The sequence below is a fragment of the Lemur catta genome, chromosome 17 (assembly GCF_020740605.2).
Source record: "Lemur catta isolate mLemCat1 chromosome 17, mLemCat1.pri, whole genome shotgun sequence".
NCBI classification, from domain to species: Eukaryota; Metazoa; Chordata; class Mammalia; order Primates; family Lemuridae; genus Lemur; species Lemur catta.
In genome coordinates this window covers 41,775,054-41,801,276 of record NC_059144.1, presented here as the reverse complement: position 1 = coordinate 41,801,276, position 26,223 = coordinate 41,775,054, and the positions used below count along the sequence as shown (strand labels likewise).

Genomic DNA, 26,223 nt, shown 5'->3' with positions numbered 1-26,223 from the left:
ACGCACAGCCAGCGCTATTCCTGAGAAGCCTCCATCCACACGGCTGCGGCAGGGCTGGTGGTTCCAGCGCCAGGGCGGGCAGAAGGCATCGCAGCAGCTGTACCACTGCATTCCTCAGAAACCACGCAGCTTGAGCCCCTCCTCTACTTCCCAGTAACCTACGCTAAGTTCTAGATCTTACTTTTAACTCTGAACTGAGTAACAGGAGCCACAATGACTATAAAGCAGGGCATGAAAAGTGAAGACGTGGATTAACCCAGGAGCAGAGCCCCACCCTTCCACAAGGCCCAGGAGCCCCACTCCAAGTGGTCTCCCATCACCCCACCTTCCCCTAGACAAGCCCATGTGATGCCCCCCACGGTACCAACCATCCCTTTCTGATCAAGTGCCCTGAGCCTGGTACTGGTCCAACCCTTCCCATGTGGGACCTCCCGGAACCCTTACAAACCTGAGCCTGACAGAAGAGGAAACAGACACCATGAGAAGTGGTGTCCCTTGCTCAAGCCCGACAGTCTGACGAGCTGGGGCCAGGATTCAACCTCAGACAGCTGGGTTCCAGAGGCTAGTGGCTGACCACCGTGTTTATGAGCATCCCCAGGCACTGCCCGGAGCTCCCTTCACTGTTCTTAGCACCAGTGTGGACCCTGCTGAATCGTGGCTCCAGCTGAATTATTCCCAACCCCCAGGGGCAGGTGGTGCTGCTTAGCACAGTGCCTTACCATGTCCCAGGGCCATCTCTTAGCACCAGCAGCTGATGTTGTAAGTTCTTCCCACAATAAGTAAACCCAAGACCTCACCTAGAAAGCCCCCACTGGCTAGGACACTGGAATCAGCCTGGGGGCCCTTCTCCCTCACTACAGATGAGGGGACTGAGCAGCGCAAAGGCACCAGCATGCCCCGTGGGCGCTGAACTTGCAGGCTGCCACTCATCCCTCTGCAGTTGCATGAGCAGGAATCGATCATTTTTAGGTAGGAAACTCCCTGTTCCCTAAGAACCGGTGTTAATTAGCATTACAGATTAGAGAGAGCGCTCTGCGGAGGAGGCGGCACCTACGGCCTCTGCCTTCCCGGTCACTTGGCGGGTACATCTGGAAGCCCTGCTCACCAGTGCCCAAACCGCATCTTTGTTTTTTTTTTGCTCTTTTTTTTAGGGGAGGGCAGGGGAGTGAGCCTAAACCACATCTTGCTCAAGATGTGGGAACAGTGGTGTTAGAGAATATCACGCAAGGAAGGATACATCTCAACCAGTGACCGCCGAAGCACCCAAGAGCACGCCACACTTACCGTAAGGTTTTCCAATTCTAACTGCCGCACTGTGTAATATGACTTAATGTCTTCAGAGATCAACGTTAATTTCAAATTTGTGTCTTCAAAGATCATTTCTCTTTCTTCTTTTTGTGGCCAGTACTGTGCACATTTTAACTAGGGGAGGAAATAACATTGAATTATTGTGAGCAACTGACTGTTTTCCTATGGCAGGAAGCATGGAGTACATTCCATGAGCTTCACGATAACCCAAAGGCCTGGGGTTTTCTGAACATGGAAGTCGCGGTTAGTGCAGCTGCTGGCCTCTCAGGGAGATGGAGGACGGGGGTTGTGAAGATCCTGTCCAGGACTGGGTGTGCAGACAGGGCTCAGACTTTCAAATCCAGCAGCCCCTGGTTATCCGAAGCAATGAGGTACTGCGGGGATCTGACCCTTTGTCACCATCTATGAAGCCAGGTTGCACAAACAGCTTCGCCTTTCACAAACTCCTTTATGTAGCCATTTCAGATATTACCAAGGACCTGAGTGGGCTGCTGGTACAGAGTGCAGGTGCCTTGCCCTGCAAAGAAGACTCACAGGCAACTGCAAACAAGACCGGAAGAGACTGCAGGGGAAGCCCTTTGGAAAGGCCAAATGGCTATAATCAAATGCACACTAACTTTCGGAGAAGGCGTGCAGAGGGCTCCTCAGGGTTTGGTTCAGTTCAGAAAAATATTTTTGATGCTCTACTTTGATAATCTCAGAAACTATTTGATGTTCTTGATTTAAAAGTAGCTCATTAAGGTTTTCTTTCAAACAAGCAAAGTCATAAAGGTTCGGTTTTATTTGGAGTCTAAGAAAAAAAATTGGACTCAAATTTGTGGCATACTTTGTTTGAACTAAGTCTCTCAACCAGTTATTCAAATCTTTCAGCTTGTGGATGAATATTCTGGACAAAAATGGCAGGTTGACAAGGGCTAAGCTGTCGGGTCTACGAGCCAAAAGGACTGACCATGTGCCTAGAAGAGGAAACCTCAGAGACCTTACAATTCCGTCAAACCAAGTGTCAGTATGTCAACAGTTCTTTGGTAAAGGACACTTATAGTTCACATGCACTGACTCAGTCAATACCTCCTCTGGGGCAAAGGATGATGTGGGTGAAGAAAGCCACTTCAGGGCCAGCCCTCTGTCATCAGGAGAGACTGTTGTGCCCAGTAGTGACAAGGTGGACTGTGGGAAGGGCTGAGGGAAACACTATGGATGTGCCCTAGGAATTCAGAGGAGGGATATGCTTCAGGTTGGCCCCGGTTCCAGGAAAGAGATCAGAGAAAGCTCTATGCAAGAGGCAGGTTTTGAAGGCAACTAGGATGTCCTAGGCTAGGCTAGGGAGTGACTGCAGAGAAGTCAGGCTCAGAAGAGCACCTGGTGAAGGCGCCAGCAGAAACACGATCACAGCCCACTCTGGCAGCGGGCCCAGGAACTGTGGCATTGTGTGGGGCAACGAAGAGACAAGAGGCACGTGAGGAAGGTGAAGGCAGAACCACAGATACCTATTGGTCCTGCTCTAATAAACCTGGAAGCTGCCTCCCAAACAAAACCAAAGCAAAAAGAGAGAAATAAATTAAGAAACAGCAGGTTGTGATGCCAGCATAGCACCAAACTTCATGGCTCCAGACCAGAAGCCAACAGAGCTTCCTCAAGAGCCTAGGCACGGCTGTTTAAAGGCATAGCCCACGTTACTTGCCTACATTGACAATGAGTTGCCAAAGACAAACCCCTTGAATGGGGCCAATTTGTCAGCACCGAAGTAATTCTGCCACTCAGGACACAAAGGCATTAATTATATAGCAAGACCCTTGCTCAACCAGCGTTGGTGGGGGTGGGGCAGCCAAGAGCAAGACCTCAGAAGAACATGACAGGATGTGTTTATTCCCACGCATCCACTAATTAGAGCTCGTGATGCCTCAAGACTCCAGAAACAAAGAGACTGAGCTGGTAGGTTCCAGACCACCTGTGCTGCAGTGGGCACTCAACACAGCGAGCAGAGAGAGAAGGAAGCAGAGATCAGAAACGCAGAGGGGGCTGTCGCTACAGAGGAAGAGGCCAGCGTTCCTTGTCTCATGAGCAGGGTAGATGAGTCTCTTAAATCTCACCTCCATACAGCAAGCTTTCACTTTCAAAATCAAATATAAAGCCTAACAAATCTCTATAATCTAGATGAAGACCAAGACTTTGGAACTCTACAACTAAGGAATTCTGTCATACAACTAAGTGTCGATCGCCCAATATTTATTTTTAAGAACATTTATGCATTTGTAGTAACATGCTATGTTCTGCTGTCATTTCCTACAGAAATTTTTGTTTTAAACATACAAAATAAAAAATTAGACACAAGAACCCTATTTCCAGTTATCCTCTTATGCTGATATACATGGACCTTGAAAAGGAGATTGATTTGTATTAGAGAGCAAAGTTCAAACTGAGTCCTATCTTGGGCTGGCACAGACAGGAATGCCCTGGTGCCAACATACTGGCGTGTCTTGCAGCTGCCATTTCCACTGTGAAAGCAGATGTTAGTGACAGTCCTTGTAGCCTTCCCAAACTGCTACTCGGTCTTAGGACACACCTATCAAAGTCATCCGTAGTGACCTTGCGATGGAGGATTTGGTTTTCCCAAAGAACGATTAACACAGAGAACTAAGGAAGCAGAGTGTGAGAGATGAATGTATCCTAAGGTACTCATGATACAAAATGCAGTGTCTTGTGCACGAAAGCACCTGAGAGCAGACAGGTGGTTTAGCAGCGCTTTCAGGAGAGATGCAGGCAGTGTTCTGCAACGGCAAATTAAACCTGCTGTGCTTCCCTCCCAAGCCTACACAACCGCCCCAACCCTCATACACATGCATACTCTACAGCAACATGTCTAAAGTCAGTTTTTAAATTGAACCAATGAGAACGGTGGCCATTTGGATGACCCCAGTCTAACACACACAATCACCCTCTGTATAACTGGCTTCCAGGAAGCATGGGGTCCCAAAAGGTAACAGGCAGGTTTGCCAAAAATAAGAGGGAGCATCCTACACTATTTATTTAAGAAAGGAAACCAAAAAACAAATATGCATTGAACAAAAACTCCCCACAAGCTGGTTTTACCACGGGCTGTGTGGCTAGCTTATAATTAGAGCAGCTGAGCAAGTAAGACACTGTGACTTCTCGTGATTTTTCCCAGCCAGCTCTCTGGGAGTAATAATGTTGATGTGGAACTTTAAGAATCTCAAACCATACGTTGCTTTTCAGGCCAATCTGTATGCCCAGATAACCCCGAGTGGAATGGAGTACTTAAAGAGGCAAACAGGGAGTACTGTCACATTATCGAAGTAAACTATAATAAAACCAACCAGCCATGTTTTTTTTTTTTTTTTTTTTTTTTTTGACACAGAGTCTCGCTGTGTTGCCCGGGCAAGTGCCGTGGCGTCAGCCCAGCTCACAGCAACCTCAAATTCCTGGGCTTCAGCAATCCTACTGCCTCAGCCTCCCAGGTAGCTAGGACTACAGGCATGTGCCACCATGCCCGGCTAATTTTTTCTATATATATTTTAGTTGGCCAGATAATTTCTTTCTATTTTTTTAGTAGAGACGGGGGTCTCACTCTTGCTGAGGCTGGTCTCGAACTCCTGACCTGGAGCGATCCACCCGCCTCGGCCTCCCGGAGTGCTAGGATTACAGGCTTGAGCCACCGCGCCCGGCCCCAGCCATGTTTTTTGATGGTCAACACGGTAATCCAATGGGAAAGGTGGTCGCTGTGGATCTACGATCCATTTGTGGTCAGCCTTGGGTGGGAGATGACTAAGAGTAGGGCCTGTGTGACTATAGTGCTATTCACAGTCCTTGCTGTAATGTGACAACACGTCCTAAAGCAAACCACATGCTAAGAGCAAAGAGGTTTTACCAGAACTTTTAACAACAAAGAAAGAAATAAGGAAAACAGCAAATGCTACCTGATAATTTTGGAATAAATGTCTTGATTTAAAATTTCTAGCCCTCAATATCAAATAGACCAGTGCATCCCAACCGGGGGCCAGGGGACATTGGATAAAATCTAGAGTCCAGACATGGAGACCCGTCTGACTGCCTCATCTGGAGTAGGGGAGCTACTGGCCTCAGAGATGCTGCTGAGCCAGAAAAGAAAAAAGCAACATCCCCTGACTCTCCAGCAGAAGGTGACCCGGCCCAAACGTCAGCAGCGCCAAGGTCAGAGCCTGCACCTGTGCTGGGCCCGTCCACAGGCTGCTGCATGTCTGTTTCCCTTGCGGACAGTGTGTGCTGTGGGAAATGAATGTTTTGTTTCTTTATTCAAAATTGCTGACAAGAGTGGTGAAAGGTGGTGATTTGCTTCAAGTTTGTAACTTCACATTTTACTAATCAAACCACTGAAGCAGAAAGGAAAAAAATAAAAACCACTTTCACTGAAAAAGTTATTTTCTAAGATAAGATGCATAATTTCAGCAACTGAACACTCCTTATCTGTTATTGTTGAGCAAATAAATACATACCTGCATTTAAAAAAAAAATGGGCAGAGGCAAAAAAAAAAAAATATCCCAAAACCCAATGATTTTAAACATGTGCTGTCCACAGAGGAATATTTTATGTCAGTAACTAATACTGCTTCTTTTTGTGTGTGGGGAGGGAAAAAACTTTGTGGTTAATGCTTTAAGTTTTCACTGCTGAAGTTTCCTTTGATGTGTTACTTCTTTACACTTGTATTTTTTATGCTCTAGGGCCATGACTGTGCTTTCTTTGGAGGGATGGCTTCTCTGGAGCCCTCATGTTCTTCTGGCAAGCCATGTCTGTGACCCGAGGTGGCCAGGACAGCTGTGAGAGTGGTGCCCCAGCTGCGCCCAGACCTGGCAAGGTCCGGGAACACCCAGTTCTCTGTTCCTGGGCCACACGTTCCTATCAGTGTCCACAATCCTCAGCTCATCTTCTCCTCGGGTTACGAGCCCCAAGGCTGGGGAGCCCCAGAAGTGGGGGCAGGGCTGGGGAGGAGCGAGGGCAGGGGAGGGGAGGAGAGGAGAGCCTGCACACGTACAGTCCGAAGCAGGAGGGAGGCTGCTAAGAAGGAGGCAATCCCGACAGAGCAAGGGGGGCATGGGATAGCGCAGGCCAGAGGCTGAGCTGAGGGCAGACACTGAGGCTGCCTGGGAGTGGGATGAGCAGGGGCATTGCAATTCCTCAGCCCAGAGCACGTGGTAAGCAACTAAAAAGAGAAAGTTTCTCCTGGCTGGAGCGTGCAGTGAGGAGACACCCGGGTCCGGGGAACTAGGCCAGATATGCAGGGTGCTGTGAGCCACGTTGTATACTGTCCTATGAGGCGAGGGGAGCCACAGAAGGGTTTCCAGCTAGGAAGAGCTGTGGTCAGACTTGAGGGACAAAGATCATTCTGGAAGCACGGTGCAGAATGGACTGAGGGGAGCACACTGAGAGGTGGGGGTGGCTAAAGGCACAGAGGCGTGAGGGGTGGTGGCCTGCCCAAAACGTACACCTTGTGTCCACATACTATCTCAAGGGACATTTTAAGAGTAGCAAAGAACGTGGAACGCCACAAATCCTGAAGCAGGTGCCCAAGCAGACCACGTCCACTTTGAGGAGACGGGACTAGGTGTCCTATGGAGGCATTTCTCATCCAGAGCCCAGCTGCCCCCACAGCTCAGCACGGGTGGCTCAAGGAGGCACACATTTACCAGCTAAAAAACCAGAAATGATGAAGATACACCAAAAACTTGCTTTTCAAAGTAAAACTAGGTTTACCCAACTCCATAAAGCAACAACAGCAGCACAGGAACCACAGATGAAGGGAAAACACACACGTCACATTCTGCAGAGACGACCAATGGGCGTGGGAAGGAGTCAGGGGCAATTTTACCCCCCCCATTCACTTAATTGACTTGTTTACAACACATGTTTATATAGCATTTCTTTTTTTAAATAAAAATGATACTAAGGGCAATATAAAAGCAATAAAGAAAATAAAGAAATTCAGACAAAATGGTAACTTTATGGACTGTTAAACACACGGTGACATAAATGGCAAATGAATCCATGACTTACCGACCCTTTCTCCATCACTCTGTTGAGCATGACCACACCCCTGCTTTTCTGTTCCCACACCATCTCCCAAAAGTGTCCACATGTATTAGGCAAAGGGCCCTGCAAACACAATTACACAACGTGTGACATCTGAAACATAAACACACTGCAGCGTGAGCTCACCTTTGGTGGTTAGGGGATGACAGCGCCCTTGGTCCTCACCAGCTGAGGTGGAGTGGTGGCCAAGGCTGCGACAGAGACCCGCCTCTTCCTGCCTAGTGGTCAGTAACTGCTGTTCTATTTTCTACCACGCAGTGAAAGGTCATTTCCACATCTCAGTTCAGGGCTGACCAAGCCAGGACAGAAATCGTTGATGCTGCTTTCTGGCTCAGGCTGGCCAGCTGAGGGGGCCCCCCCGAAACCCAGCCCTCAGGGCAGGAGCACTACAGGACAAAACTCGTGGGTGCAGGCGAGAAGCAGTGTGGGGACAGGACCAATCTTAACGATACCCTCAGTTTGGGCCCCAGCTCCAATCACTTGTCATCTTGTGATCTTAGGCAAGTCACTTCACCTCTCCCTGTCTCAGTTCCCCATCTATCTCACTTGACTAACAACAGTACCTATTCATAGACTTGTGAAAATTAACTATATTCATATATATAAAGGGCTTAGCGCAGTCCCTGAAATACACTAAGTACCTAATAAAATGCCAGCTACTATTCTTACTGTTTGTAAGGACAAGCCTGACCACAGACAGCCTTCATCGGTGGACCAAGGAACTTAAGAGATGTGGACACACAAACAGTCATTCAGGTGGCCCAAGCAGTACACTGTCACTGGGGCACAGTGGGGTGTTTGCTGAGCAGCTAGCCCCTGTCTCACTCCAGCCCACCTGGCAATGGGCACAGGGTAGGGATGTCTCCGAGTTTGTCCCAACTGTTAGTACTGCCTGGAGGGGACACCACCGATCACCTCCACATCAGAGCCTGTTACTTCCGAGGGCCAGCACCACTTCTCGTCTGTTTTCACCCAGGTTGTCCTTATTCTTTAAATCGTTGCCCTTTAAGTCTTGTCACATTTTGTATGACCACACTATCCCTCAGTGCCCTCTCATTCTTCCCAGAACTCATCTCGAACTTACTGCCTGAACCAGACACGTCAGCACTGTGCTGCAGGGACTCGGCAGCAGAACACATGGGTGGCCCTTTCCCCACAGCTAACAGGAAAACAGCTCCTGACAGCTAGAAATCTCATAGCACCTGGCTGGCCAACTGAGCCTTCCGTCCCCCACCCAGGGCCCTCCCTACCCCCCAACACCACCCTGGTTTAGGATGTGTTGGAAGGGTGACGATCACACACAACCTTCAAGGGCACAGCTCACACCTAGCGGGGACGTCGTGGGGCAGGTAAAGAAGGGGCCCCTTGGACATTATTCTCTAGTCTTCTATACTTCTGTTTTTAAAATATGAGACTAGAGACTGGTATTATTTGCATAATGAACACCAAAAATAAAAAATGGGAAGGGTTTTGAGGCCTGGGAAATGTTTTAGTTACAGTGTCTAGGGGTGCTCCGTTGGGGTCAGACTGATTTGATGCCTTTTGTAAATCCCAGGGCAACGGGACACAGTGTAAGTAGCTTACCAACATCCCTGGTACCATTTTACAAACAGGACAGAAATTCCCATGTCCCAGGGAACTGCTAGGGCATGGGGTGGGCAGGACAGTGGTATGAGTTTCCACAGTGATTCCTAATGCTCCATTTGACATTATACACCCTCTAACGGTGTACGATGGCTGAAGAGCTTCCTGACCCCTTGCCTAAGTTGAATGGCTGAAATTGGGAAGCAGGAAACTGGACTTTTCCAAAAAGAGAAGTCCTCAAGAAGCCATTTTTGCCTCAACCTCCTCTCATCAGCTTGCCGCCCCTAGGCATCTACCACCCCCCACCAGCCCACTCTAAACACCCTAGAGGTGTTTGCAGGACAGGGGGGTGGGGGAGGGGCTCAGGCCCTGGTAAAGGCCTCCCTGCATTCACACAGCAAGAAATTCCGCAATGGCCCCACGAGACTACACACAGCTTGGGTGATGTTCCACACACTGACTGGGAGGCAACTGGGCTGATTTTGGTCATGGACAGGGAGGAAGTGGGACAGGACCAAAAAGCCCTGAAGAAGGGCCTTTGCTGGGTATGCCCTAATCTAGCTCCCTGCCCAAAGCTGTCCTTCTTCACAATGTTTCTGGCTTCCCTAGAATTTTAATTTTCAAATATTAAGAATTATGATGTTCAAAAATCACCCTATAGCCTAAAGCCATATATAAGGTTGATAAGCTGATATGGAATAGGAAAACAAAAATTATAATGAAAAATAGAACAAGAAACTTAAGACTGTTTAGACTTACAGGTAACAGGTTAAGATTTAAGAAAATTAATTAAAAAGAAACTACTTTATCCCCTTTCACAGATACCTAAGGTCTTTTAGTCACATACCATTAAGTGTTTTACAAGAGGCTCAATTATTAAACCACTCTCATGATTTTTTTCCATAAAGATGCCAAAACCCAATAGGAATTTTAAGTGAATTTTCATGCTTGTTCACATGATCTAGTGATGCTTTTTTCTGGGCCAAAGAATGAGGACCTGCTGGGTTGTTCTGAATGGCTATCTGGACAAAGATTCCTGGTCTACTGCCAACTCTCTTAGATTTGCCATCTGAAGCATTTGATGCTCTGGGGCAGATACTTCCGGAATCAACACAGGTACAAGGCCTCCGCCAGCCATAGCTCTGCTGCCTCGAGCCAACAGACTACAGGCAATTTTGACACGTTAACGCTGCTTTCTGTAAGCTCTCACTCCCAGCAATGTCATATCGTACTTCCCCGAAAACATTAGTGTTACAAACAAAATGAACCTCCGAAGGAAGATTTTTTCCCCTCACCAGTTGCTTTTGGTTTGTTTAAAACCAGACCTTCTCAGGTATGTGGCAGATTTTATTTGAGGTGTAGATAACAGGACCCTAAAACTCTTAAGTTGACATTAAAATCTGCTTACCTGGGTAAGAATGTAACTCCTTTGGGCTTCTTCCATTTTTATCAAACTAGCATTGATGTAGTCGTTGTCTTCTTGATGTAGTTTAATCCGACTATGGTCAACTGAAAGGCAAACCAGAACTCAGAGGCTAACTCTGGAAGAGCAGAGCATCTACACATAGGCAGTGCACCCCACTGAAAAGCAAAGAAGGTGAGTTGATGGCAGTAAGGCCATTCACAGTGGCTGAGGCCTGGCTGTTTCAGTCAAGATTAGTCATCAATATGGAATGATTGGTGTTTCCAGAAAGGTTTTTCTAAAGTGTTTGAAACTTCACACTACACAGCAACAGTGATAAACTACACTAAAACATACACACATCCTACTTGGGAAATCTGTTCTTAGGTCCTATCTTCCTATGATGCTTATCACTCTCCCTTAAACCTGACGGGCTGGCTGTGGCTGGAGAGGGCATCAGAGGATCTGTTCTCTGATGCTTAACATAAACTTTTATAGGGTAAAAAAATATAGTGGCTTCAATCTTTAAAAGGGAACAAAATGCAACAAAAAATCCACCCAGTCCCCACAGCTGTAGTTGGTACAATGAGCTATAATAGGTGCAACCTGTGATTGCACCTCAACCTACGCTATGTCCAGTGGTACACAGCAGTGTCAAAAGTCATACCTTGAATTCCTTTCTAAAAAAAAGTTTTTTTTTTTTTTTGAAGTTCAAGTATAATGAACTTAAATGATCCTAAAATTTTCAAATTCAGAACATATCTTAATCAAATCAAAGACATTTAAATAAAATTTACTTGGAAAAATCTCCAAATCCAAATCTGAAACTTTAATATTAAATGCACCTTTTAGATTAGTTTTTAGAAATGACCTCATTTGGAAATTCTGCCCCAGGTTACTAAAAATACGCAGTCACTTTTTTTCTCTCATCATTACTTTGTCAGAAAAGCAGTGGTTCCCTGAGGGCCACTTTCCCTATCCTGTTAGTGTAGCTATTAATAATAAGAGCAGGTGGGTACTTTTATTTCTGGCATGGCACAAGGGATGATGAACTCCAAGCTTAATACAAATTGACACATTTAGGTAAAACTGTGGCTGGCAATAGTGGGTTATGTGAGTGGGTTCAAATAGTACTGGTTGACTTTGGGCAAATAACTCATCCTCTGAGCCTTGTTTTTGCTTGCTGAATGGTAGGTGACAAGAGGGTCACAGAGTCAACGAGTAATGTGTGCACAAGGCCTAACTCGGCACCCGGGACAAGGCCAGTGCCCAGTTACTGTTGCTGCTGTTGTCATCACCACCAGCATTGTGAGCCGGGCAGGAGGCCACCTGCTACCTTGAATCGTTCTCCCCATTCCCCCTACAACCTTAATAATTACTTTTTCTATTGGAGGGTAGGAGTAGGGGAGAAAGATGAGCAATGAGACTGGAGGTGAAAAAGTTTGGGAATTGTTTCCCTGGAAGAACATTTTAATTGCTGTTTTTTCCTTGTAAGACTGGTTCATAAAACCATTTAGATGAGAAATGATAAAAAGCATAGCAAAAGAATATTACAGACATTCCCAAATTCAGAGCAAGTATATAGCAAGAGCTAGAGACCCAGGATATCCTGGTACTGTGTGAAAGAGGTGGACAGTGACTGTTCTGCTGCACTCAGATCAGCTGTCTGGAGGTTTCTGGCCAGGACTTCATAGCAGAATCATGGACGTTTTTTGTTTTTGTTTTTAAATAAATACCTATGAGGTGCCTCAGCCTAGATGTGCTAAATCAAGAGTATCGGATGTTGGGGTACAATCATGTCACCTGATAACCTAGAACTGCACTTCAGATGTTCCTGGCAACAGCCTTCTTTACCACAGCCAACATTTGTTGAGTACTTACTATGTCTGAGCAAGACACTGGGCTAAATGGCTTATGTTGTTTCATTTCATCTTCACACACTCCTATGAGATAGGTGTGACTCCTGTTTTAGTGAAGATCAAAGAGGAGAACAATTTGCCCAAAGCCACAGGGCTCTAAGTGGCAGAGCTGAGATACAAACCCAGGCAGAGCACCAAGGTGGCAGGCCAAGAGGCACATGCTCTGTACCAATTCTAGGTCCATTTTTATGACCCTTCCAGGAACCTGGGTGCCATACAGTCAGGGCAGGATGCACTGCTAACCCTCCTGGCAGAGAGCACTGACAGCTGCCACCCACAGGACATGCAGGAAGTGCCCATTGGGGGACTGACTACTGAATCTTCTGCACCCCTGGCAGAGCACACTGCCACGGAGACGTCAGCAGCCACAAGCCCGCTCCACCTGACAATGTCTAAAGACTCTGGAGGGGAGTCAAAAAGGCTTCTGTGGCCTAGAGAAGATGGCAAAAGTTCAGGTCCTGTACTCAGCTTTGGTTTTTCTTACTTTACGCAAATTCTAACATGTTTAGTTACTGACATCTAAGATATTAGTAGATTGAAAGCCAATCGCTCAGAAGGCAGAGGAGGTTGCCAGAGGCCAGCAGGCACGCTGATAACCAGAAGCAAGAGCTAACAACAGGAAAGAGGGAGAAAAACAATAAAGATGGGGGGTGCTCGGAGGGACTCCAAGCAGAGCTGACTTGCACATTTGTTGGAGGGGACAAACAGCCCCCATCCCTGAATGCCTGTGCAAGGCATCATCACAGTTCAACACAATGCTTGGGGTCTAATAATTCTATTGCTGAGTCACGCAGAAAAGGTTATATTATGCCTGCTATACTCTGCTTCAGCTGGTAGGAAAACGATGCATCACAAAAATAGTCAAAGCTAAAAAAAGCATACTTTGAACTTTGCTGAATTTTCCAGAAACTGAAACTTTACCCCTTCTACAATGGTGGAGAAATGAACCATTACTATAACTCTCTAATGCCTTTATTATAGGAAACAATCAAGTCATAAACCTCTGCTGCTACTGGTTTATCACCAAACCCCAGGGCTAAAGGAGTCTTGACTGAAAGGCCTTGCAGCTGAGGAAGAGTGAGACCTGTGCTGGCCACGTGGATACTTACAAGGACTGACGTCTCTGTACCTGTTTCGGTTTTTGTTCTTAGGAAGCTTGGCCACTCTACATGGGAAGTCACTGGCTTCGTGTCGGATATCCTACAAAAAAAGATAGAGTTTTCTTTTGAGATCTTTGGCTTCAGGAATTCACCCAGACATTTAACTGAACATCAGGCATCGAGGAAGACTTGGTACAGAAACAGACATCAAAGAGAGCCAGGCAGTAGGGGACAGGCAAGGTGGTAATTCAGATGTATGTACAAGGTCACGAGAGGAAAAATGAAGAGGACTGAGCACAGGCCTAGGGTGAGAAGCAGTGACAGAGGCTGGAAGCTGAAAGATGAGGAAGAGAGCAGAGACAGAAGGGAGGATATTTTACTCGAGAACATCCTTCATGGCAAAGGCAAGAGGGCTGGAGATCCATCTTATGCCCAGAACAGTGAGTGGGTGGTGGGAGGCATGGCAGATGGCTGGAGGACCCAGGTTGGGGGCCAGATCTTGAAAAGCCTTGAGTGCCAGGCCTGGGAGTTTCAACTGCAATCTTCTGCAAAGCTATAATTGTTAAAAATAGATAAAATGCACTTTTATGCCACCAAACTATCCAACTACTTTCCTAGGAGGTGCTGAACAAATCCTATCACTCCTGGATTAAGAGAAGACCCACATCAGGCCTCCTGCTAGATTAATCACATGTCTAATTTTGCTCTCTCCTAAAACACGACTATAAACACATAAAACAATCTTTTATTTGTAATTTGTTTTATTATTAAAAAATACACACAACAATGTGAATGTATTTATTGCCACTAAAATGTATACCTAAAAATGGTTAAAATGGCAAATTTTGTGTTTTGCGTATTTTACCACAATTAAAAAAGACAAACCCCCGAGGAGAGAACAGGAAAGCAGACAACAGCAACAAAATTCTGGAAGCTGAAAAGCAGACTGATTCGTAGTTGGCAGGTCTGAGAAAGTGTAATTACAAGCCAGCAGTGGGAAAGCCAAGAACCACACCACATTTCCACCCCAGATTCCTCCAAAGGCTCAAGAAGTGCTGCCACTCTGGAAGGAGGGGTAGGATTCCCTGCAGCAGACAGGGATGGAGCTGAGAAAAGCTAGATCGCCATCCCACCCCCCAAGCTCCTTCCATGCACTTGACACTTCTGCAGAAATCTGAAGATCTACTTTCTGGGAAATGTAAACCAGAAGTCTCCACAACGGAGCTAGACTGGCACAGTGGAAGATGTGAGTGCTCTACCAAAAACAAGGGATCAAGTGGCCATATACGAGCCAAATACCAGGAGCCCTCTTTCTCCATTAGATACCCACACAACTGGCAGCTAGACCCTTCCCCTCCAGAGAGGAGGCAGAGTACTCTCTAGATGATCTGACCAGGTAAGAGGCAAGACTGAAAGATACTATCATCAGAGCGTGCAACTAACAGGCCCCCTGGAGGCCTCGTGGCCAGCTCAGTGTCAACAGGCCCCTTATACCAGCTCAGGCTCTCAATCTCCTGTAAGCCCCTACTCTCAATCATGTGCAGACACTACCAATGACTAGATGCAACAGGAAAGTCTCTAAAAACAAAAACCAGGGAAAAACCTCCTTGGAGGAAACAAACTGCAGGGAATAAAAAGATTTAATATATGTATATATTATTAACATATCCAGAAAAATAAGAAAGTATCTTATCTCTATGAATTAAGAACAGAATGTTATACAAAATAAATAAAAATGTTTCTTGAAACTTAAAAACAAGATAGCAAAAATGACAAGGTCAATTACTCAACTGAAGAGTCAGATAAAAGTAGATGAAATCCCTCCAGAAGGTAAAGCCAAAAAAATAAAGAAAAAAGAAAGTCAAGCAAACAAACAAATAAAAAATACAAGGAAAGAAAACATCAAAAAAATAACTGAGGGAAATCTCTCAGACCCATAAAGTGTTCCTCATAATGATAAAAACAGACCCCCTCTAAGGCACATTAATGTACAATCCCAGCATTCTGCACACAAAGAGAATATTCTATAAGTTTCTGAGAAGAAAAAAACAGTTCATTTTCAAACAATAAGGTGATTAGAATGGCTTCAGACTCTGCAAGAACACTGAAAGTTGACCAGCAATGAAAATATACCCTCAAGATTCTGAAGAAAATTGACTTCCAACCTAGATTTCTATACCCAGCCCAATAGTCCTCAAGTAAGAAGAGATAATAAAAACATTCCCTGACATTCAGGGTCTCAAAAACTTTGCCATCCACGCTCCCTTTTCTCAGCAATCCACTAGAACATGTCTTCCACCTGAATACAGAAATAAACCAAGAAAGAGAAAGATATAGGATACACGGAGAGAAAAAAAAAAAAAAGATCAAACACAAGAATGAAGGCAAAGGAAATTTCCACAAAAACTGGAGGGACAAGATAGCAGGGTGACAACTATGTGACAGACACAAGAGGCAAACAAGCCAGATTGGAGCAGTATGATTCAAGAGAAGTCTGTGTCAACAATAAGCCTTCTTCTGCTATAACAACCGTGACCTAATGAAGCTACTAGAGGAAAATGAGAAGACCTGAAATCCAGGAAATAGAGGATTCAAGAGAGAAGAAAAGCAAAGGAAGTCTTAAGACGACAGCTGTGTGAGGCAGACTTACAGACCAACCACCTGGATAGATGGAGAATGGAAATCTCCAGTAGGGATGTCGCCAGGAAAAAAACCTGAATGTGAGAAATCACCTGAATCCAATATAGCAACCACTAGCCACATGTGGCCAGTCTGAAAAGTATAAAATACACACTGGATTTTGAAGACTAAGTACAACAAAGGGAAAGTAAAATATCTCAAATATTTTATTAATATTCATTATTTATTGCAATAACATTTTAAACAAATTGGGCCAAGTAAAATATACTATTAATTTCATCTGCTTTTAATCTTTTTTTACTGTGGCTACAAGAAGAGGTAAAATTGTATATGTGGGCTGCACCATATTTCTACTGGTTAGTGCTCAAGGACCTTGTAGACAACTGTTCTGAGAGGTTGTAAGAAGGTATGGGAACAATTAGCAAAAGGTACAAAGAAAACTATGCAAACGAGAAAGGCAATTATTAAGAACAGGGAAAATTTTTCAAAAAGAAACACAGTATAGTACAACACTATCTTTGTCTACATGCATAGGCAAATAATATAAATAACGAAGACTGATTTAACCAAAAAGTGTAATACACTGGGAGTATGGGGCAGGGAAACCAGAGGGGGTGGCTATTTAAGAAAACTAAATCCTCTACCTTAATAAAGGTCTACATTAATAAATCGAAAGATAAACATTTTACTGAGAAACATGGAAATGTCTACAAACTGGAATCAGCAGCTCCAAGAGTTGAAAGTCATTGTCCATGAGCTAAAAGACTGGGAACAGTCTCAGGTAAGAAGCAGCAAACCCCTGGATTTTATTATAAACCTACTATGGTACTGCCTGACTTCTTGAGTCATGCATATTCAACCGGGATTTAAAAAAGAATGCCCACATTCTACTATTCTACTTATGTATGTGTAAAACTATAAAATGGCAGGGAAGTTTCGGATTCACACTAGAGACCAGCTAATAACTTAACAGTATGATTATAGATTATAAACCTACCTGAGATCAAACGAATTAATCTAGTAGTAACGCATCCATCGAATTATTATTTATTAGATTAAGCTTTCAGGGAAATGCTACAGAGCATAGAAAAAAATTTGTAGGAGTAAACATCTAAGTTTTAAATTTATTGTTCTACTTATGCATTCAGCAATGGGGACAAATTTTGCCCTGTGAAGTGAAACCATCTGGTCAGTGCAGCTGGTGTGACTGGACGAAGATATGAAAGAAACATAACTGACACAGATAAACCACTGGGCTCACAGACTCTTACTATGAACAAAAAGGGCCAAAATTTCAATAATAGTTGCAACCGATTTTATTCAGCCAAAAGGATAATACATATTGTGAAGTGTCATATTATTTATTAATATGTATTTTTTCCTGGTGCCCCCTCCCCCCCAAAAAAGAAAGTAAAACTTGATGTCATTTAATAAAGACATCGGAAAACTAAAAGTTTTTGCACAATTCTTTTTTAGTATCAGATTTTAAAATTAAAATACTCATTGTATAAAATGCACAGATCTAAATGTGTAGTTCAGGAAGTTTTTTTAAACCAACTTTGAAGTATAATTTGTAAATAATAAAAGATACCCATTTAAATGTTCGGTTCAGTGAATTTTAAGCAATGTCTACACCCATGTAACTACCAATGCAACCAAGATACAGAATATTCCCAACACCCCAAAAAGTTCACTTGTGCTTCCAGTCCTAGTCAATTCAACCCCCCTACCTCTAACCCGCTGCCACCCAAGGCAACCACTGGTCTGCTTTGTACCCTTCAAAATATTTTTCCATGTCACCTAACTTACTGAATTTATTGGCATAAAGTTGTTCTTAAGACTCTTTATTATGCAGAGGAATTCCCTTTTTTCCTTCTTAATATTATTAATGTGTTCTTTCTTTTAGGGGGCCCATTTAGCTGGAGATTTGTCAATTTTATTGATGTTTTTCATAGAGTTTTCTTCATTTTTTATATTTCACTGATTTCTCCTCTTATCTTTACTATTTCCTATCTTCTTATTTTGGACTTACTTTGATTTTCTTTTTCCAATTTCTTATAGACAGTATATAGATGCATGATGCTTTGTGTAAAAGCTAATCTGACAATCTTCATCCTTTAATTCAGGTATTTACACCATTTATATTGAATGCAATTATTGATATGTCTGGACTTAAATCTACCATCCTGCTAGTTGTTTAGTTACTTCTATTTGCCCCATTTGATCTTTGTTCCTTTTTTCCTCTTTCTCTGCCTTTTTCTTCTTCTTCTTCTTCTTCTTTTTTTTTTAGCTATTCCATCTTATCTCCAATGTTGGCATATTAGCCATATCTCTTAATGGTCTATCTTCAAATAAGATTATACTTTACCAAAAATGTAAGAACAATATACTTCTATTTCCTCTACTTATCCTTAGTCCTATTTACTGTTACCATACATTTTACTTCTATGTGTCATAAACACCACAATGTACTTTTAATTTTGCTTTAAACAACTATATCTTTAACTTAAAAAATGATAAAAATTGTATTTCATATTTATCTACATATGACACTTTCAGCATTCCTCATTCATTTGTACGTATCCAAATTTCCATCTTTTATCATTTCTCTTCTGCTTTAAGGACTTCCTTTAACATTTCTTGTGCTAGTCTGCTAGCAACAAATTCTCTCAGCTTTTTTTTTTCCCCCTACATAAGTCGTTTGCCTTCATTTTTGAAACAGTTTCACTGGATATATCATGACAGTTTTTTCAGCATTTTAAAGATACCATTCTACTATTTTTTCATTTGAAGCATTTGGTGCAGCTATTTTTATCCTGGTTCCCCCTGTATGTAATGTATATAATTTCCCCCTTTGGCTGCTTTTAAGTTTTTCTCTTTAGCACTGGTTTTCAGCAATTTGATTATGATGTGCCTTATTGTAGTTTTCTTTGTGTTTATGTTGCTTAGAGTTTGCTGAAATTCTTGAGTCTGTAGGTATTTTATAGTTTTCATTAAACTTGGAAAAATTTGGACATTATTCCTTCAACTATTTTTGAGGGGACTCCAACTACACAGATATTATTAGGTTGTTTAATATTGTTCCAAATGTCACTGAGGATTCCCTCCACCCCAGTTTTTTTCCTCTCTGTACTTCAATTTGGGTATTCTTATCTGGATGTCTCTAAATTCACTGATTTTTTTCTTCTGCAGTGCCTAAGCTGCTATTAATCTCATCCAGCACACTTTTCATTTCAGATATTGTATTTTTCTTCTTTAGAAGTACTATAATATTTGGTTAACTTCCATTTACCCTCTCATTATATTCTTGTTTTTCTTTAAATCTTTAAATATATTATTTATTATAGCTGTTTTAATGTCCTTACCTGCTAATTTATCATCTGTCATTTCTGGGTTTGTTTCTATTGTCTGATTTTTCACCTAGCTATGAATCACACTGTTCTGTTCTTTTTTTTTTTGGCATATCTGATCATTTTTTGTTGGATGTTTCTACTGAATGACCTATGTATTATGGAGGTCTCTCCATGCTGGTTGGTGCAAATCTGAATGAGTATTAGGAACTGTCCTTTTCCCACAAGTTGTTCTTTATCCAGGCTCATGAAGTTTCACCCTATCAAGTACATTTTTGTATTCGGCTAGACTCAAGGTGACCCCTTTGTGGATTTCTGGAGCTCTTTTTCTGCATGGCTCTCTCATCTTCAGTACTCTGCCAATTCTAGCCATTTCAGCCTCCTTGCACTCCGATCTCTGGCTCCTAAACTCAGTGAGACTGCCAGGCAGACAGTTAATCACAGGGCTCATCTTATATCCCTTTCCAGTTTATTCAGGTATTACATTTAATGTCACTCTATAGTTTCAGTATTAGTCACTAAACAATAATTAGATTTCAGACTGTCAACATTTATCCAACTAATATAAAGGGCCTACTGTGTGTCAGGCACTGATCTGAATACTGGGGCTACAGCAAAGAACCAAACAGATAAAAATTCCTTCCTTTATAGAACTTACCTTTTTTAAGGGAGAGAGACACAAGTAAAATAAATCATATGTCAGATGGTAAGTGCTAAATTGAATGAAAATTAAAGCAGAGAATTTAAAGAGAGAAAGCTGGGCAGACTGTGCTAAGTAGGATGGTCACAGAAGACCTCCCAGTAAAAGTGACACTGGAGAAGAGATGTGATGAAGGTGAGGGAGTGAGCCATGAGGACATCTGGGGAAAATATGCCAGGTAGAAGGAGGCTTCGCACGTCTGGGGAGGAGCAAGGAAGCTACTGTGGTGGGAGTGAGTGAGGGCAAAGTGGTGGAAGAGATGAAGCTGTAAGTCAGGGGAGAGCCTGGTTGATTCCAGAAGCAATTCTGAGGATTTTGGCTTCTATTCTGAGTCACACGGGAAGTCACAGAGGATTTCTGATCATGGCAGTGACAGGATCCCTCTTGGCTGCTCTATGCAGAAGAGATTGCAGGGGGTCAAGGATGGAAGGAAGGAGACAGTCAGGAAGCTAATGCTATAAAGTAGGCAAAAGATGAGGGTGGTGGTAAAGAGGTGGTGAGAAAGAGTCAGTTTCTAGATGATTTATTAGAAATCACACTGCTTCTGGTGAACCCCTCATGTTTCTCTCCTTTAGAATGGCATAGGGGAAATACAAGTGCTTAAATTTCATTTAGTAAGATAAAATGCCAGCATTATAGTCTTAAAACTGAGGAATGATAAGTACCTATACAATTAAAGGTAATTCACATTAGTGGTTTGGAAGAAAGCAAGTAAGTAGACTACAGTACCATAAAACTTTACAGAATCACAGCAAAACAGGATTTCTGTATTCTAAAACTGTATCAAAGGTAAGTTAACTTTCCAACAGCTATAGAAAAAGCAGATTCATGACTAATGAACAAGTTTAACTAGACCTCCATCGTAAGCATAAAATATCCTTAGAAGATCTTTTATTATGTTGACCAAAGATTAAACAAATACTTCTAAATCTACCGAATGTATAAAATTTCCAGAGAGAAAACAAAATAAAATAAAGGCCTTAAAACTGATGAGACAATGAGTGCTGGGTAAATTTAGGAGACAAGCCAAAAGAGACTAACAAATTTGCCAAGAAACAGTTTCCCAGAAGAGTCCCCTAAACAAAAATACTGAACATGTCAGGAACCATTCAACGTATGCCTCAGCATTTCAGGGGTGGGTCACACTAAATTAGAAATTTTACCAGTGGGAAATTAAAGAGACCAGCACACAATAAATAGATTCTTCATGTCCCCTAGCCTGTTCCTCAGTGGTTTTTCAAGAGCCTACTTGCTCTTCTTAGTGCAGATTTCAGAAATGTGATAGAATAAACTACCACATGCAATAGATGTCAAATGGACGTGGTCTCCTAGAGAGTAAGCCTGATAATGTGCTCCTGAAGCAGGCCTCGGTTTGCTCAAAGCTCACCAGTAAATGGTTTAAATTTCATTTTACACAGGCATCGGGTACCCAGAGTGATCTGAACCATCTTTATGGCAAGCCATTTCATGAGAGAAAAAAAGCAAGTTCTTCCAAAGTCATGATTTAGTGGGACCAGGAAGACTCACAAACACTTGATCTAGTTTAAACAAAGCATCTGCTGAGCTGGGGATTTTAAAAGGAGCATTAAGCTGAGTAGGGCAGACACCATCACCACCTGATTAGTTTCCAGAGCCAGAGCTCCCGATTTCCCATCTTCCTCTGCTCATTTAATAAGGTAGCAGATGATCTCCCAATGAATACCAAGGGATAACATGAAATGCTGCTAACAGAATGAATTAGGGCTTGGAGTTAATTAATTTTTGTACTTATTCAGAAAAGCTCATTATCCATTATTCAAATACCTCCCAAATTCAATTAGGCAAAAAGTCAAATCTGAGTGAGAAGCCTACAATGTTTGATTTGAGATTTATATTTCTCTTGAAAACACACAGGAATAAAAGCCAGTCTAGCCTTGCAGAAACATTTCCATGTTTATATTAAGCACTTCATTAAGTGAAACATAGCAATTTGGATTTTAACACCCTTCTCCTCAGTCCCACAACTAACTGGGTGAATGTCTCTCATTGGCTCGGTGGTAAAACGCATTACTCATTTTAAAACTATTTGCCAAGTGAAGAGGTAGAGACAGCATCCTGTTAGCAGTCAGGAGTCTGATAAGAACGGCCTCCCAGACTCGCACCTCTCCGTCCCCCCCCAGCACAGGCTCAGGCCCAGAGCCTGCACTCAACATAATTTTGTTGACTGAACTAACAGATGGTTCCAAAGGCTCCCAAAGCTCAAAGAGTCCTTAACTCTATACCAACATTCTTCACTTTACAGAACAGAAGTGCTCCTGAAAGGGAATATGTACAAGCAAATGTCTGATCCAATCCTATTTTCTCAATTACTTGTTACAAAATGGAAGGTACTGGGATTACTTTTTGCGGTTGACCCACACAGCCTCCTAATAAGACAGTACCAAAATAATTACTAAAATATGGCTTCAAAGCAGAGATTCAAAGGGTTATTTTTGAATGGTTCTGACAGAGATTTCTGTTTGAACAATCTAAAGGAAGAAAAAATTCCAATGGTACCTTTTACTCACTAGAACTTCAGGGAACTACAAAGTGCCTTAGTGTCTATCATGTCATCTTCTAACCTCCCCTCAAACCCCCACTCTACAAATGGTTGTCTAATTTGATTGTTTGAGTCGTTACCTAGTACTTTAGAGAAACTACTGGCTCTCAGAAATGTACAGGCAGAGCTAGACTGAAGGGAAATGCGTAAGTATAGCAAAGGCAATAATTTAAAATGCAATAAGTAAACATACAGGGTGTGCATTTCCTGGAACTCTTACAGTAGTTGCTGAATAGGGAGATATATATATAGAAATGGAGGGGTGTGTGGCTAGCCTAAAACTGTAGAAACCAGATCTACAAAGTAGTGTTTTGAACAAATTTTGTTAATCATAAATCTCATTATAAATGAGAACATAAAATTTCTGTATAACAAGGTTTACTCTGAGAAATACACAAATCAGAGGTTAAATGTTTTTCAAGTCGAAAGCAATGCTACATCCTTATACATGGAAGTTAAAGGGACAATATAATTTACTACAAAAATCTTAGGAAAATATTTTCATACTCAATATTATTAAATTTTAAGATAAACTACAATGCTTGAATAATAAAGAAAACACTTAAAAATTGGCTAATCAATACCAAGCCTGTTTTGGTTTAAACTGACAGACGCTAAAAAGTAAACCATGCACAGAAGAATCTTACGGGGTAGTTGAATAAGACACAGAGGGAGGGAGGGAAGCAGGGAGGAAAGAACAAAACTGGTCAGCATAGAAAAGGCAGCAGGACACACAATACCCATCCCTGGCAGAGCTGGAGAAGTGTTGGGTCAGCATGTACAGTGGTCTGGGGCAAGGTTAAAAGATAACAGAGTTACAAATCACTAATGGAACAATTATGTGCATTTGGAAAACTACATGGAAAAAACAATCAAATTGCTTTACAAATTTCCCACAAATCAAGGGATGAGGGCAGAAACAGGGGTATGGAAAACCTTTCACAAAGCTGGCAAGGGGAACTTCTGGTACAGACTATGGGGCCAATTTCACGCTCTGATGTACACCCTCTGCTCCAAACATAAAGTAACGGTCAATTAAATTTAGAGAAAACCACAAAGGCATGGCTAGGCTCAAAAACAGAACAAGAATGAGAACAAATGAAAATGAAACAAAAGGCTTCCTACTCAAAATGACCTGCAAGCAAGGTACCAAAAACACAGAAGATAACTAGTTCTAAAAACCACTGCCAACCAATCAACTAGAACATAAATCCATTCCATGTGCAATTTATTGTACAGCCTGTCAGGGACTTTAAAGATAAATATACTTAAGATCAGAAATAAACGAAGAAATGAATCATGTATAAAAAACGATGTCATGAATAAAAAAAGGAAGAAATAAAACCAGAACAGGAGATAGGAAAGAATAAATGAGAAATCTTGGAAATGAAATTGATAATCACTAAAAAAATTTTTTAAAAACTTCAATAGATAGAATAAACTCTGGATTGAACCCAGTCAAAGAAAGAATAAACCGCAGCATGAAGACACGAAACATGAGGGCACAGCTCAGAGACACAGACGACAGAAGAATCCAGCCCACACCTCAAAATAAATCAGTACCCAGACATGAGGTGAAGGGTCACGCGGCAGGATATTGAGAAGAAAGAATCTTCAAAGTAAATTGCAATATTGTTTGGAAGCTTAATAGAGCTTTAACATGGTCATTTACCTAATTCTAAAAACTCTACGGTTATGCAGCCATTTTAAAAAAGAAACTCTTAAAAATATAAAAAAGAGAGCACTGTCATTGATAGTGACCCTAAATCATTTCAAAGAACAAAGCCGTCGTTAATAGCTATTTTTGATTCCCTGAGGTCTGATGCAGTTTGAGAACTGAAAATTATTTTCCAGCTACAATAATGGGATTCAACTGGAAATGGAGCATCCTACCTCTAAGAAAACATTTGGGAAAAGAAAAAAAAAGAAAACACTGTTGTCAGTGAAAGCATATTGACATGGTAGTCTACTACTGAAAAATTTTAATGCAGGTAAAACGAATTTGGCCCTTAAACCAGAACTTAGAAACAGCATTCCAAGTTCATTCCAGTAAACTACTGGACCCTTTATTTACATTATTTATACAGAGAATTAGAATAGCATCATCATCAAAGGTATAAAAATTGCTTTTGCAAGTGTTCCTGACTTTAAACCTTATTTCTGCAGTCCTTAATAGTGTCTGCTTTTTAAAAATCACTATGTTTTCTGTTAAATGTCATGAATTTCACCTTGGGTAGAAATCAATAGGCAGAAAATGAATCAGACTTTACAGTAATTGATGTCAATAAAACATATTGGAACCAGTATTTTTTTAAATGCTGAGAACCACAAAACCATTCCTGTAATAGGACAGTCTAAAAAATTAAATCTACTTTCACTTCTGTTTTATTTTCCTTCTGCTTTCAATAATGACAGCTTAATAATTTCAGGCCCTGGGGTTCTGGCTGTTTGCCAGAAGACAATGGGACCGTTGACTAAGGACACAAGTAAGCTGGCAGACGTCTGAAAGTGGAAGGCTCACAGCTCTCCTTACAGGGAGCCAGACTGCCAACCACAGTCCCAGAGACTGAGGCACTATGAGAACTCATATGACATTACTACTCTGAAATAACTGAGAACCATCTTATAAAACTGGCATGATACTTTGGTGCACAATTTAGGAGTGTGAATAGGAGGAAAATAGAACATCAAAATGAAGCCAGTTTTGGTTAAGAATTTCTTTAATACTCCAACGACAATTTGGGGAAGAGAGGAAGCAGGCAACCAAGCTCTTCCGTATGGCTTTCTAAAGAACTCTGTGCATATACATTAATGAAGCCAGGTTTAGATTCAATGTATGATTCATCCAAATATTGGCTGAGCACCAATTATGTGGCAGGCACTAAGGATAGGAAGATGAACAAGAGAGATAAAAGTCCTGCCATCATAGAGCTTGCGTTCCAGTGGAGAAGATAGCCAGACAACAGATGCTAGGCTTTGAGCTAACACACATTCATGACTATTCATCAAGGTTATAGAAGATTAATACCAAAACAAAACAGATTAAAGGCCCCAAGAAAGTAGACACATTTCCTACTCCCCCTGCAGCCCCCTACTCCTTCACCACCCATCAATCCCCCAAACACCAGGGATCTGACTGGCCACTCTTGTAAGTGCAGCATGAATGGCTCAAAGGCCACAACCTCTATCTGCACCTGCACCTTTGTGTTTCTTCCTGGGGATTAAATGAAGAGTTCTAGTACTGAAATGTGCCTAAGAACAATGGTACCAGGCTGTACACATAAAACCATATGCATCATACATTATGAGTAGTTTATGGATAGCTTGGCCTACACACAGATTTCTCATCTTTTTAAAACCCTAATCCATGAGTAAGATGCAACTCTACTAACAAACAGCTAATTTAGGATATTGTTAAATAAACAGCAAAGATCTAAAAAACTTTAGGGTTTCAGGAAAACAGTCTTTTTGGGCCAATTTGGTGAAAGAGGGCTTACTGACAAAACTAATACCATCAGTTTAGTGAGTGCTTACTATAACCATGCTAAGATGTGCTATAC

At 42.2% G+C, this 26,223-nt stretch overlaps 1 protein-coding gene across 1 annotated transcript in view; it reads right to left on the bottom strand.

Moving 5' to 3' along the window:
• PTPN1 (protein tyrosine phosphatase non-receptor type 1) overlaps positions 1-26,223 on the bottom strand; it is a 66,210-nt gene that overhangs the window by 8,077 nt on the left and 31,910 nt on the right. The window contains exons 2-5 of the mRNA XM_045529259.1: positions 13,405-13,495; positions 10,383-10,483; positions 7,355-7,453; positions 1,285-1,422 (exon numbers count right to left, since the gene is read on the bottom strand). Of these exons, the coding sequence (XP_045385215.1) occupies positions 1,285-1,422; positions 7,355-7,453; positions 10,383-10,483; positions 13,405-13,495 (429 nt within the window). The remainder of the gene's footprint in view (positions 1-1,284; positions 1,423-7,354; positions 7,454-10,382; positions 10,484-13,404; positions 13,496-26,223) is intronic.